Below are 15,554 nucleotides of genomic sequence, written 5' to 3'. Positions count from 1 at the left end.
CCACACTCACACTCTGCCCTGCACCCACTCTGCCCTGCACCCACTCTGCCCTGCACCCACACTCACACCCTGCCCTGCATCCCCACCCCCACTCTGCCCTGCACCCAGTCTCCCACTCTGCTCTGCACCCACACTCACACCCTGCATCCCCACCCCCACTCTGCCCTGCACCCAGTCTCCTGCCCTGCACCCCCCACCCCCACTCTGCCCTGCACCCCCACCCCCACTCTGCCCTGCACCCCCACCCCCACTCTGCCCTGCACCCACACTCACACCCTGCCCTGCATCCCCTGAAACCCCACTCCCACCCCGCCGTGGACCCCCACCCCCGCGAATCGCTCTGTGCGAATGGAGCCACTCGCACAGAGCGAACCGCTCTGTGCGAATGGAGCCACTCGCACAGAGCGAACCGCTCTGTGCGAATGGAGCAACTCGCACAGAGCGAACCGCTCTGTGCGAATGGAGCCACTCGCACAGAGCGAACCGCTCTGTGCGAATGGAGCCACTCGCACAGAGCGAACCGCTCTGTGCGAGTGGAGCCACTCGCACAGAGCGAACCGCTCTGTGCGAGTGGAGCCACTCGCACAGAGCGAACCGGAACACGTCACATCCGTCACGTAGCTAGAAGAAGGCGGAGACTGCAGAGCGTGTAGCAGAAGCGGGGAACGCTCGCGGAGGTAAGTAAAAGGAGCCGAGTGCTCCAACAACGAATTGATCACTCGATTAATCGATAACGGAAATCGTTATCGATGATTTCCGTTATCGATTATTATCGATTTTATCGATTCGTTGTTTCAGCTCTAATATGGTGTGATTTTTACTGTGGAAATTTAAAGATATAGAGCCCCAAATATCAGCCCTGTAGTTAGCAACTGCCATTTTTCAACATTCTACTTGGGGTTAAAAAAAATTCCCCCATTGGACCAATATAGTTACACTGCACATATTTCACATATTTCTAGACATTAGGGCTGCAACTAACGATTATTTTCATAATCGATTAGTTGGCCGATTATTTTTTCGATTAATTGGATAAAAAATCTAAATTTTTCATTTATTTAAACTAATTTAATAAAGTAACGTAGGATGTTAAAAACAAACGGCAGAAAAAAAAAAACTTTGATAAAAATGCATTTCTTGTTTTTATTTCCCAACCTGCCCCCCCAGTTATGCACATTTGAGCCCAGGCTTGCCACACTGCCTCCCAGATATGCCACACCACCCTCCCCATATATGCCTTATATATCCTATATGCCTTATACCCCCAGATATGTCACTCTGTCCTCCCCAGGTATGCCGTATACCCCCCTGATATGCCATAGTTCACTCATAGATTTGTAGACTCGTTCACAGACACAATACTTTTATAAATAAATGCAGGGTTAATCTTCACTGCCCCCAGGATTTAGATTCCCCTCAGTTTGCCCCCCTTTACCTCTAACTGCACCTTAAATTAACCTTATTAAATTAATTAAATTAACCCTCAGTCCTCAGCATTAAATTAACCCTGAAGAGAAGACCCCATTAACCATAACTGCCCCTAAATTAATCCTAAAGACCCTATGAACCACAACTGCCCCTAAATTAACCCTGAAGACCCCATCAACCACAACTGCCCCTAAATTAACCCCACCTCCCCTAACTTTCAGCAGCCCAAATATTAATTTTATACTCCGTTAGAGTATCTGAGCAGTTTGGCCCCGCCCCTTTATTTCTCCCTGTCCCTCCCTGCAGTCACTGAGGATTGGCCCCACCCCTTTCTTTCTCTCTCTCCCTCCTTGCAGCCAATCGGCAGTGACTGCAGGGAGGGACTGGTAACTAGGAACTGCTGTGAGTCACACTGAAACAGATTACAAAACGAGGGGTATTTTTCAGAGCATTTGCTCTGAAATAACCCTCATTTTATAATCGATAAAAATCGATTCAACTAATCGATAGTGAAATTCGTTGGCAATGTTTTTTTTATTATCGATTTTATCGATTAGTTGCTGCAGCCCTACTAGACATCCCAAGGTATTTCAAATGCTGGTATTTTACCATGCACTTTCCATGCACTAATTCTACTACCACCCTTTGTCAAGCTTTGTGGTAGTAATTTATTTTGTGTTTTTTTTGTTTTTGCTTTTTTTTATCCCAAAAATTGCGCTTCAGGTATGGATTTACAGATCCTGGTTTATGTCCCTGTCAAACACCACCCCCATATGTATTCAGCAATGTCTCCCAAGTACAGTGATACCCCAGTGCATGGGTTTTTTGGGGTTTTTGGGAGGTAAAACGCCACATTTGGGAAGTGTGCATTTTTTTAACTTAGAACTTTTACATCTGGTCCTACTGCCCCCATGTTCTAATAGGGCAGTCTTTGAAGCCGGCTAATTCAATTTACCCCATCAAACTATATATTTTTCCTGGCGTATAGTGCCAGTACAGATGGGTGTTGTTCTTCCTTAGGGACAAGGATCTGAAATACAAAGAGTTAAAACCCTCCCCCTTCCCTAACTCCTCCTCCTCCTTACCCATAAGAGCACACCGGACCAAACACAGCCAGTACTTCCTTGTCCCTTGTCAGGGACGGACATGTAGTTTGATGGGGCACACGGGTTGTGTCCAGGGGGATCCCTCCTCCGATTGCTCCCCGGGTGGTGAGCAGAGTGAGGTAGGAACATCCGCATCGGCAGATGTTACGGAACAGAATGAGAGTTCTCTCTCTTCAAGCCGGCAAGGGAAGGAGCATAAGCACAGCGGTGGAACGCACACCCGGGAGGCGTTGCATTCCGCCGAAGATCTGATCGTGTTAGAACATGCGTGGATCCGATCTTCAGGGCACAAAATTTAAACGTTATTTCAGCTGTGCAGTCCAGTCTGACAGCAGTGGGGCTTGTCAGTACTGAATATCCGGGGCACCAACCCCCCACACAGATTGAGGCGTTTTAAGGTAAGATTAATTTATCTGTAACATTTTTTTCTAAAAAGATAAAGGCTCCTTTTAAGTCCAAATATATTTCGTGCACTGAGTGTGCCACCCCCTTGCCGGACAGCGGCAAAAAGGAGTTATGTAATCCTTGCTCAGCTTAACTTTTTGCTAAAGAAAACAGGACATGCAGTCTTTGGGGGTTGGCTTCCAGACAACCTTTCACATAACCATTTAAGATTGCGTTTGTTTATGCTGTGGAGCCCAAGTTTGATAGTCTCATTCACTTTGGTTCCTGAATCTGTTGTCCTCGGGGGAGATTTCCAGGGAGTTAGCCTATGGCCATAACACCCTTAACGTGTCTCGGTAGCTAGAAAGCTTGGGCCTGGTTAATTTCCACCTGGGAATACCAGGTTTTAAAAATTTACTAATTCAGGCTCGTCTTGTGAGAATTCAGAAGATAAAGCTCCCCTTCCTCACAAGAGCTTTGTACATTTTCCAAGAACTCTCCAGGCGGTTACAAGAGGTAGTCCGTGAGAAGCATCCGAAGGATTTTGCATGTTGCCTAAGCTACAGGATCAGATGCATAGGGAATAGTCTATCTGGACGAGAGAGATTTTTTCTGAGCATTTTAGGGGTTTAGCTTCAAGGTAAAGAGAAATGGGAACAAAGGTAAATGTTTACCTTTTTACCTTTTACCTGATAGCTCAGCTTTCAAAGAGAACATCCATCCCTATAGGAGTAGTGTCTGGTCTTAAAGCCCGATGGATAAGAGGGCAAAGACATCCTGTAGGCCTATGTTCCAATCTTCAGGATTCCAGTGCAAGTAGCATTGTCTAGCGCTTCAATGGCTAGAGCTCTAGGCATCTGGTAACAGGCATTAGAGCCTACGGCCATACCTGCCTGTATGCACCTGATCACGTCTGATCTCAGTAGCCAAGCAAGGTTGGGCTTGGTTAGCACTTGGATGGGAGGCCTTCCTGTCGGGAGAACCGGATACAGAAGTATCTAGTCAATTTAGGAAATTGAGCCTTTCTAATTCTAGTCGGCCATGTTTGATTTAACAAAGTGCAGATTTGCTTTTTAAATGGCCAACACAAGCCACATTCCTGTGAAACGTTATTTTTTTAGAACTTTGACAGTCAAATCATCCCTGGTATCGTTTTGTTTCTCAAGCCAGTTAGTGAACGTGAAAGAGTTGCGAGGGAAGCTGCCCGGTTCAGCCATCTTAAACCTGCAGACATGGGATATCTAAAACTTTGTCTCATGTTCCATCCTTCTAAAAGAATCAATCCCAAACATCAGGAGTTTTCAGAGTGTTTACTCTGGCTGTTCCTGGTCGCGAACCAGTTGGATCCTTCAGTCCAGTTTAAAGATGGTTTAGGCCTGTATTCTATACAAGCGTTTTAGAATGGAAACTATCCTCACAGTCATAGATAGAAGATCCTGCTCCACAAATAAGGGTTTAAAACGTCAAAATTTTAATTAGACCAGTTAAAACATGATAGACAAAAAAAGAGACGTGCTCAAGTGATTGAAAGAAAATACGCCAACGCGTTTCAAACCTTACGGTTCTTAATCATGGCTTAAACGTATGTAGCCGCTACCGCACCTTATATATAAATGACTGTCTAGAGGTTGATCTATGTTCACGCCCCCTCGTTAACCCATAATTAGTCAACACAGGGAGCGGATGCAATTGTTAGAAATCATGGCACACATGGAAATTCTACACCAGGTAATACCGTATTTGCTCGACCCTGATTATAAGACGACCCCCCAAATCTGAATATTAATTTAGGAAAAAAAGAAAAAGCCTGAATATAAGACGACCCTATAGGAAAAAAGTTTTACCAGTAAATGTTAATTCATGTAAACTTTTCTTTTAATAAAAGCTATGATTGAGAAAAATATTTTGCTTTTATTTCCTTCTATTTTCCAACCTGCCCCCCCAGTTATGCACATCTGCCCCAGAAATGCCTTATACCCCCTACATGCCACTGTGCCCCATGATATGCCTTTTAACCATCTAAATGCCACTGTGCCCCATGATATGCCTTTTAACCCTATATGCCACTGTGCCCCATGATATGCCTTTTAACCCCTATGTGCCACTCTGCCTCCAGAAATGCCTTATACCCCTAAATGCCACTCTGGCATTAAGGGAGTAAAAAGCACATTATGGGGCAGAGTGGCATATAGGGAGGTTTAAGGCATTTCAGGAGGCAGAGTGGCGTATAGAGAGTTAAAAAAGGCATTTCTGGAGGCAGAGTGGCATTAAGGGGGTTAAAAGGCATTTCATAGAACACTCTGCCTCCAGAAATGCCTTATGCCCCCCATTTACCCCTCCCTCCTCCAAACGTACCGGTGCTTCTGACTCCCCTGTCATGTAGCCGGGGCAGCGTGTAGAGCTCTACGCGATTCACATAGACAACTTACGCTTTGCAACTTACACTTTAGCAACATGTACTTCATGCAATGTACAATATGTCGTGTGCACTTCCCGAAAGTTTAAAAGACATATATATGAACACATACATAACTTAGACACAGCTCTTTCTTCGCTACGATCCATGTCCGGTTTATCCAAACATTTTTGTGAAATACATAATGGTAACACAACAAATTTAGACGTGATATGCATAGAACGCGTTCACCCCTCCAAAAGGGGAGGAGATTGGTCCCGTGCTCTTCGCCTAAGGGAAGCTTTTTTGGATTTTATGTCTTGACACGAGATTTCCTTTGGGCATGAGCTACAGAAATGACCTAGCATATATTTATTAAGCATTATATGTAATGCATTATTATTATTAAGTTGAATGTTTCTCATTTGTCATACGTACCGTAATTATTACCTGGTGTAGGATTTCCATGTGTGCCATGAGTTCTATCAATTGCATCCGCTCCCTGTGTTGACTAATTATGGGTTAACGAGGGGGCGTGAACATAGATCAACCTCTAGACAAAGTCATTTATATATAAGGTGCGGTAGCGGCTACATACGTTTAAGCCATGATTAAGAACCGTAAGGTTTGAAACGCGTTGGCGTATTTTCTTTCAATCACTTGAGCACATCTCTTTTTCTCTTTTTTTTTTTTTGTCTATCATGTTTTAACTGGTCTAATTAAAATTTTGAAGTTTTAAACCCTTATTTGTGGAGCGGGATCTTCTATCTATATCGTTATTTGGATTAACCGAGAATACGGCTCGGATTTCTATCCCGTGCTCCCTGCCATTTGAAGCGTCTCTGCAAAACATCTGAATGGTGAGCTGGAGTTATTTTTGTTCTTTGTTACGTTATCCTCACAGTCACCCAACTACTGAACAAGGAGATTGCATGGTGACCATGGACCTGACGGATGCTTATGTGCATGTGCCTATTGCTGTTGAATCCACTAAATTCCTCAGGTTCGCTGTTAGAAACGGGGCGAAAGTTCTCCATTTCCAGTTTGGGTCTCTCAACTTTCAGAGTATTAGGAATCAGGGTCATCCCATACCTAGAGGACTGGCTCATCAAAGCCATTTCAGCTCCGGCCTTTGTTCTCAAGAAGACGGCAGTGTTTCCCCATTTGCAGCACTCATCAAGCACATGTCTAATGCAAGAGTGCGCTTCCCCAGGATAAGGAGGCCAGATGGAACAGGAGGTGCCCATATAAAACACCAGGCCTTTTCAACATTTTTATAAGGTGCAGAATTTTTGTAGACAAGGCCAGGACAAATGTTTCAGTAACATCCTTAGAAACAAGAGCCTAGGCTAATTCTGAGGGAATTGGTGGTCGGCTGCAATGGTTCATACAGACATGTTCTTGATCATAAACTGAAAAGTCCAACTTTATTTCTTTCTAAGAATGCAGTGCTTGGGGCTGATAGTGGACTCCAGCTCCTTACGGCTCTTTATTCCATGATCAAAGATCAGAAAAGTAAGAAGGGTTGTGTCAGCTTTACAACGAAATCCTATCTGGTCCTTCAGAAAAGCTATATGAGCATCTTGGGCATTCTGACGACTTGTATCAGCTGCTCCAAGGCACATATAGGCCACTTCGATGGGACATCCTTAGGCATTTGTCCCAGAAAGAAGAAGATCCGGACATCAACTTCAGTTTCCAAGCCCAATTGAACTGGTGGAAGAGGACAGATCTTCTCAGCAAGGGTCTTTGCTTTCACCAATGTTAGTGGATCACTCTGACCACAGATGCCTCAAAAATAGACTGGGGAGCGCATTTTGGTTACCTCTTTAGGCAGGGCAAGTGGTCACTAACAATCTTCCCAAAATAAAGAAGCAGAGGCTCAGCACTCAAATGATAAGGTGAGTTTATTTCACACAGGCAACGTTTCTTGGCTTGAGAAAGACCTGTGCGTCGAAACGTTGCCTGTGTGAAATAAACTCACCTTATCATTTGAGTGCTGAGCCTCTGCTTCTTTATTTTGGATTTATTGAGGGACTTGGTGGTACCCTGGCTCGTGCACCATTTCACTGCTGAGTGCTGCATTCCAACCTTTCTTTTTGTGTAACAATCTTCCCAGTCCTCAAATTATAGAGAACTGAAATCGTTTTTTTCTGGCCCTCAAGTAGTTCAGTCCTTGGCTAAAAGGGAAAGCTGTAAGAATCCAATCCGACTACGCTACCACAATATTATATATCAACAGACAGGGTGGCGCCCGGATTCCGAAACTTCAGGCCTTCTCGGAAGAAGTCATGGCATGGGCTCAACAAAACCAAGAAGATTTGTCAGCCACGCGTTTCAGGGGAAGGGACAATTGTATTGCAGACAACCTCAGCAGATCGAATTGATCCCTAAACAAAAGGATTTTCTCCATCCTTTTTTTTGGCCTTCTAAGAATCGATCTTATGGCAACCAGAGACAACCGCAATCTTTTGGTTTTTAGCCTCTCTGTATTCATGGTTCAACACTCTGGTGCTGGACAGTATGTCTGTGATATGAAGATTCAGGATGGCTTACATGTTTTCTCCGGTGGCGATGATCCCACGTGTTCTCCTCAAGATTCTAACGGACTAGGCCAGGGTCTTAACATCTGTATTGGCCAATACAGACTTAGTTCTCAGAGCTAAACAATATGGCCAAGAGTTTGGGAGCTGCCATTTTCGGCCCATCTTGTGGAGAACAGAATTCCTTCAGACGGCCTAGCTTTGGATTATCCTTAGAGATAATGGACTCTCCCATGACATAGCTGATGTCCTCCTTATTCAGAGGTTTCTGGCTTGGAGGAAATTTCTCTCCTGGTGATGCATGGTTTTTTATTTCTTCTAGTTCTGTGCTCGTGTTTTTTGCAAGACGGATTCTCAGCAGGTCTTTATGTCCCAACCTCAAAAGGGCAAGCATCGTCCCTCTGTATTTTTCTCCTTTCGGATTTGGCTTCGTATGTTCTGATCGGGCATTTCTTTAATCGGCAACTATTCGGCAACCCCCCAGACAGTCTCATTTTTTTCCCCTTGGGTTTTGTACCTTGATTTTACTAGCTCTCTATTCTGTACCCTTCAAACCTCTGGAAGAAGTCTCTCAAGTGTTTGTCACTGAAGACGACATTGTTGGTGGCTATCACTTCTGCAAGGCAACTGGGTAACTACTAGCTCTGTCCTCAGCTGCTGAATTCACCTTTTTCCCCCATTGTGATTGGGTATTTCCGGAGGCACAGATGGGATGTCCGAAGAGCTCTAAGACATTTCTACAGATCGCACCGCTGCTTTCCGCAATACGAATGTATTTATTTATTTAGGTAGATCTTCAGGTCAAGCAGGCCATCTCGAGGTGGCTTACAGAGACCATTCTACTAGCTCACTCAAGCAGCCGGCAAGTCATCTCATCCCATATTTCGTCTCGCTCCATAAGAGCTATGTCTGGGTCTAGGGTTGAAAATTCGACCTCATCTCCTGAAAAAATATATGTAAGGCAGCTACCCGGTCTTCCTTCGATGCATTTGTCCAGCATTACTGACTTGACATCTTCTCCTCCTCTGTGGCGTTTTTCGGGTGCAGGATGCGCCAGTCAGTGGCCTCTTAAGTATTCCCCTCCCATTGGTTATCTTGTTTTGCTATATCCCATCTGTACTACCACTATATGCCAGGAAAAAAAGGAATTTCATACTCATCGTAAATTCTTTTTTCCTTAATATATCGGCAGTGCATGTTTCCCTCCCTCATTTTGTCTACCATTAAAGATATTTTGCAAGCATATTTGTATTCTTGGTACTTACTGGCTGTGTTTGGTCTGGTGTGCTCTTATGGGTAAGGAGGAGGAGGAGTTAGGGAAGGGGGAGGGTTTTAACTCTTTTTGTATTTCAGATCCTTGTCCCTAAGGAAGAACAACACCCATCTGTACTGCCACTATATTAAGGAAAAAAGAATTTACGGTGAGTATAAAATTCCTGTTTTTGAATGCTAATATTTTAACCCTTTCCATGCATGAGATTCTACCACCAGCCTTTGCCAAAGTTTGTGGTAGTAATTTTTTTTATTTATTTCACACAAATTGTACTTCAGGTATAAATTTATAGCTTCAGGTATATGTCACTATCAAACACTACCCCAATATGTGTTCAGCAACATCTCCCGGGTACAGTGATACCACCAATGCATAGGTTTGCCTGGTGTTTAGTGGCACATTTGGGATGTGCGCATATTTCCCCATTTTGGTCAGTCTGTGCCTATGCCCTATCTTTAAACCTGGCCAATCCCATTTACCCCATCAAACCATTAATTTTTTTTTTTTTTAAATTATACAGCGCTAATTTTAGCACTTGCTCATATCAATAAACTTTATTTTTTTTTATTCTTTTAGGACTGTTTTTTTTTTTATTATTTTTTTAAATATTTTACTAAAGCTGGGCTCCAATGACTTGCATGGTTGAATGTAGGGCTGCAACAACTAATCGATAAAAATCGATAATAATCGATAATGAAATTCGTTGCCAACGAATTTCATTATCGATTAGTTGAATCGATTATTATCGATTATAAAATGAGGGTGTTATATATCTGGGAGGCAGCGTGGAGTGGTATATGTGGGAGGCAGCGTGGAGTGGCATGTGTGGGAGGCAGCGTGGAGTGGCATGTGTGGGAGGCAGCGTGGAGTGGCATATGTGGGAGGCAGCGTGGCATGTCTGGGAGGCAGCGTGGAGTGGCATATGTGGGAGGTGGCGTGGTATATGTGGGAGGCAGCGTGGAGTGGCATATGTGGGAGGCAGCGTGGCATGTCTGGGAGGCAGCGTGGCAAGCCTGGGCTCAAATGTGCATAAATTGGGGGGGCTGGTTGGGAAATAAAGACAAGAAATGCATTTTATCAAAGTTTTTTTTTTATTCTGCTGTTTGTATTTAACATCATTTGTTTATTAAATTATTTTAAATAAATGAAAAATTTACATTCATTTTTTTTAATCGATTAATCGACAAAATAATCGGCCAACTAATCGATTATGAAAATAATCGTTAGTTGCAGCCCTAGTTGAATGCCAGAGTTCTCAAGAGAGTCTGAAGACCCTTTAGCAAACGTTTCCAACTTAAGTTTCCTAAAAGGACGCACCGCCATCTTGCAAGTGGTCAGAGCGCGTCCTGAGTGTTTGGTGTTGCTGAATGCCTCGTAGATCACTTTCTAAGGTTTCTACTTTCTAAGACAGACCAGCACAGCCACCCCGAGCCTTTGATCGAGTGATTCTGTAGGCTGAAAACACGATTGCTGGCAAACCAGCAATTGCATTTTCAGCTGCCACAGACAGCTTCAGGGAAGGGGGTTGTGTGTTGACACAACATCCCCCTGCTGCCTGATCACTCCATGAGAGCGACAGTGCAGCATTAACCCCTTCAATCCATTTTAGGGGTTAATACCAGCTTTGTACAGGGCTCTGCTTCTGTGGTCTACCTGGAACCAGACAGACCAGGCAAAAACAAGCCCTTTGATAACTCCTACAGGAGTGATCAAAGAGACTCCTCCCACCAGATGCCAGTCTACCGTCTGTGTCCCAGCTGCCAGATGCAGATTCAGGGACAGGGGGAGAGGGTACTTCGGTCTCCACATGAGTGTGGAGACCAGCCCCAATCCTCCCTTGCTGCCTGATTGCTCCATGAGAGTGACCGTGCAGCGTTAACCCCTTCAATGCCACAATTGTGTATGACACATTCGTGGCATTGCAGGGGTTAACATTTGTCCCCACAAGCTTGTGGAGACTAAATATCAGTCAATGCTGTGCTCCAATGGAACATCAGCATTGAAAGAGTTAAAATAATTAAAAAAAAAAAAACAGCACTGACCTGAAAGTCCAGGGTGCTTCCAGGTGAAATGCTGTGAGTTTAGTAAGTGGGCTGATGACGATCAGATTACTCCTGACCAACTGTTAGTTTAAAAAAAAATCCTGGCTCCTAACTTTTTTAGCTGGCATCTAGATTCAATACAAATTTGTCAAGCCCTGGTTTAATGAAATGACGTGCCAGGCACGTGATTGGTCGTTACCTGACCGTTTGTGTCTGACGTGCCTGTGCCGTCATTGGACATTAAGGGGTTAAATATACTGGCCCAATGGGAGAATTTTTTAAAAACGCCAGTTGCTAACTTCTGTGCTGATATATGGGGTGCTATGTCTTTAAGTTTTCACAGTAAAATCACACGATATTGTAAGATATTATAGAGCAGGGTGTGTGTGAGATATGTGTAGTGTAGATATATTGTAGAATGTTGAAAAATGCCAGTTGCTAACTACTGAGCAGGGGGCAGTCCTGCCGACTGCGACAGGAAATACCCCTGTTTAAAGGGAAAATGGGTGGGTAGCGGGGCGTGTCAAGACCCCGCAACCCAGAGGATTCGGGTCTTGACCCGGCAATCTCCGGGCAAACCCAGAGAGTTCCCAGGTATAGGTATGAGGGTATAGTTAACACTTTGAAATCAGCAGGCTATAGAAACCAGCAGGAAATGCAAAATACCAAGCATAATAGGGGTCTTAAAGCAGGAAATGAGGGGTTCTTCAGAGACATGACAGAGGTTATTTGTAAATCAAAGCCTTTTTTCGATATAGCAAAAAAAAAACATTCTATATGTGGTTTTGATAAATTAATATGTACAGTCAAAAAGTACCGTATTTCCCCATGTATAAGAAGCACCTTTTTTTAAAAAAAAAATTGGGGTCTAAAAACTGGGTGTGTCTTATACAGTGGTTGTAGATTGTAGATTGCAGTAACTACTTACCAGTACCTCCCTGCAGTCACACTGATGATTGGTCCCGCCCCTTTCCTTATAGCATTCACACTGCTCAGCAACTCATCTAACAGTAAGTATAAAATTAATATTTGGGCTGCTGAAAGTTAGGGGAGGTGGGGGTTAATTTCAGGGCAGTGATGGTTGATGGGGCCTTTAGGGTTAATTTAGGGGCAGTTATGGTTGATGGGGTCTTTAGGTTGAATTTAGGGGCAGTTATTGGATGGGATTGAGTATGAATTTTATGATAGTACATTTTTTCGGGCCCCAAAATAAAGGTGCGTCTTATACATGGGGAAATAAGGTATTTACAACACATAGGATCTAGTATAGAAGAGGTCACATGGAAAACCAGATGAGGAGGCTAGCACTGGCAAATTGGTAAAAAATTACTATTGAAGCGATTGTAGATAAATATTTATTCTGCACTGCTGAGTCATACGTCTCTACATATAAGTCAATTGATATTGTACGTATTAACAAGGCTTATCCTCTCTTTAACAGGTACAGATGAGCATGGCATGAAGGTACAGCAGACAGCAGTGGCTCTGGGTGCAGACCTGCACACTCTCTGTTCATCGGTCTCTCATCAGTTCCGTTCGGTATTTGACTCTCTTGACATCTCTTATACTGATTTTGTGCGTACCTCTGAGTCCCACCATGCACAAGCTGTAAAAAGATTCTGGTTGACCCTCGAAGAAAAGGGGTACATTTACAAGGGAATATACCAGGGGTGGTATTGCACTTCTGATGAAGCATTCTTGAGTGAAGAACAAACTGCAGAGGGAAGAGACCCTAACGGAAACCAAATCAGAGTCTCTGTAGAGAGTGGACATCAGGTATGTGGGGAAACAAAATGTGCTAAATGCAATGCAGTAGCTGAAAAGACAAAAATACTAACATCTGTTGTAAATGTAGATGAAGAAGAGTGTAAAGGAAAAACAAAGTGAAATGTACCAGTATAGGAAGTTTCGTTTATGAAGAGATCATTGCTGGCCTTTTGAAAGCTATTTGAAAGCCTTTTAATGCTATTATTAAATAAAGCCTATGTACCATTTGCACAGTCAGAGTATAATCAGTTGAGGTCACTCAGCAACCTGATGAGTAGGGAGAATTTTACCTTCAGAGTAAAAGACAAAGTGGTGCCAATATTAGAGGAGTGATTTGTTTCCAGTGGCAAGTGTGGTGCATTGGAGTGATGTCTTCAGGAAAAAGTTTCACAGTATGGGAGAAGGAATTGGTGACCATTGGTGTAGCTAGGGCTGATGAAACAAAGTGTTGTACCAAAGGAAATTGCAGACGATGTAGCCAGTGTCAGTTATGCAAAATTTGCTCACAGACTGACCAAAATTTTTTCCATGAAGTGGCACTGTGAGTACGAGTGAGCAATAATGATTGTCTTCAACAAGTGGTGTAAAGAAGGATAGATGATACCTGGTGGGGGTTCTGGCCCAAGTGTTTTTTTTCTGTCCTGTAAGGGTCAACTTCAATATCATTGGAGGTTTGCTATTGCAAAAGTTATTACTTCTATTGTGAGCTGTTCTTGGATGAAACTCCAGATACAATTGCAGTAACCAAAGAATGCTCTTCGAGGGTCCTGGCTTGAATAAATTAAGCTTTGGTCAAATGTAATATCAAGCTGTTATAACACAAATGGCAGATTAGCAATATAATGTGTTTTGCTCAAGCACAGTCCCTTATTTCATGATATGAGAAAATGATTGGTAGTAAGGTGGCGCTGATATCTCTGTGTCCACAATGGCCCTATAACAAGGTTAATGTTTCCTCCGAGAAGGGTTCTAATTTATAATTCTTACATATTAATAATGTGATGGGGTGAATGGCTAGTATGGCGTCCAGGTGACTTGTCTCCCAAACAATTTGATCCCCTGTTGGTAGTGGCTGGGTTCAAGTATTCACCACCTCACCTTGCATTCCAAATGCGATCGGTCAATTTTGTAAGTGTTTTTTGGTCTCTGTGCTTCCCTGGGTTTAGGGTTTTGTGTCTCAGTTTAGTAATTATATCTAGAGGTTAGGGGATAGCGTGAGGTGTAGCGATGGAGTCCTGTTTGTGGATAATAAGTGTTAGGTACGGTTGGATGTTGGTGTTCAGTTATAATCAACATATAGTGTTATCAATAGAAAGGATCAGATTAAGTTGCTGGCAATTGATCAACTAAAATGATCAGTGACCTAAAGGGCCATTAATCAGTATTGGCAATTTATGTTAAATTTTTTTTAAAAAATATTGTGAAATAAAAAAAAAATCTTTGAGGCTACTGCCACTGAGACCGTTCAATAATCGGTGACTATTATTATATATATATGGTGGTGTTATATTCCAAAGCACTATACAATGGTAAACGCGACATAAAAAGTACCCGGGGGGGCTTTAGAGGCAATGGAAGAACGGTCATTGGAGCACTACTGGTATAAACCCACAGCTTGCCGGGGCATCTTATCTGAAACTGGTGCTCCTCTCTGGCCTATCACACTCCTGAGGGACGCTGCAAGTTGTGCCCTAAGCTTCGACTATTGAGACCTTCTCCACACAACCATAGCAGCACACCGATTCTTACAACACTTAATAGCATCTGCTGACAAAAAGGTCTTGGTAAGAGCAGGAACACGCAAAGGCCATATTGATCTATATCTGGTTCCTGCCTAAGCTACTGTACGACGGTGGAGCATTACCCAGCTATCTTTTGCTTACAGTAAACATATACTCACCTAATCTATCTGGAACAAGCTTTTCATCACAGAGTGTGCTGCCTTGTTCTCTCCTTCTGGAGGAATATTTCAATAGTAAAATCGCTCTGGTGGACTTTTTATTAATTTCTATATTTTGTTTCTTTGGGTTTTTTATGTACTAGTCCCCTGTTTTATAAGAGTCTTGGGACATGCTTTCCTCATCTGCACTGCATCTTAAATGATCTTGGGTTGACACTATGTTCAGGGGCCAGAGGACCACGGTTAAGAGGAATTATGCAGCGTACAACCAAATTTTAGCATCACCAGAATAGCTACAACAGAGTAGCTACAACAGAGTCTGTGAAAGTCTTGCGTAATTGGAATCCTGCTCAGTGGCCGGACTACCGGGGTCGCAGGGGTCACGACTGCGACCGGGCCCCGGTGGCAGGGGGGCCCAAGCCAAGGGTCCGCCCGAAATCGGGCCCCGGCGGCAAGGGGGCCCAAGCCAAGGGGCCGCCTGAAATCGGGCCACGGCGGCAGGGGGGCCCAAGCCAAGGGGCCGGCCTAAATATTTTTTCCGTTTTTTTTTTTTAAAATAAGGCAAGCCGGGCCACGGAGCTGGCGACGGCCGCCTAGTCATTGATGCAGCGTCCCTCCCCCTCACGGTCAGAGTCAGGCCCGGACTGGCCATCGGTGGGCCGGGCAGCCCAGGGCCGGATTCACGCAGGGGCTGATGGAGCTGAAGCTCCAGCCCC

The 15,554-nt window shown here is 43.9% G+C and overlaps 1 protein-coding gene across 1 annotated transcript in view; it reads left to right on the top strand.

The window, feature by feature from the left end:
* The window catches only part of MARS2 (methionyl-tRNA synthetase 2, mitochondrial), a 47,329-nt gene that overhangs the window by 12,855 nt on the left and 18,920 nt on the right, over positions 1-15,554 (top strand). Inside the window, exon 2 of the mRNA XM_053473547.1 lies at positions 12,613-12,947. Within this exon, the coding sequence (XP_053329522.1) occupies positions 12,613-12,947 (335 nt within the window). The remainder of the gene's footprint in view (positions 1-12,612; positions 12,948-15,554) is intronic.

Source organism: Spea bombifrons, chromosome 8 (assembly GCF_027358695.1).
Source record: "Spea bombifrons isolate aSpeBom1 chromosome 8, aSpeBom1.2.pri, whole genome shotgun sequence".
NCBI lineage: Eukaryota > Metazoa > Chordata > Amphibia > Anura > Pelobatidae > Spea > Spea bombifrons.
Note: the sequence above shows the minus strand (reverse complement) of the source record. Positions and strands in the feature narration are given on the sequence as shown.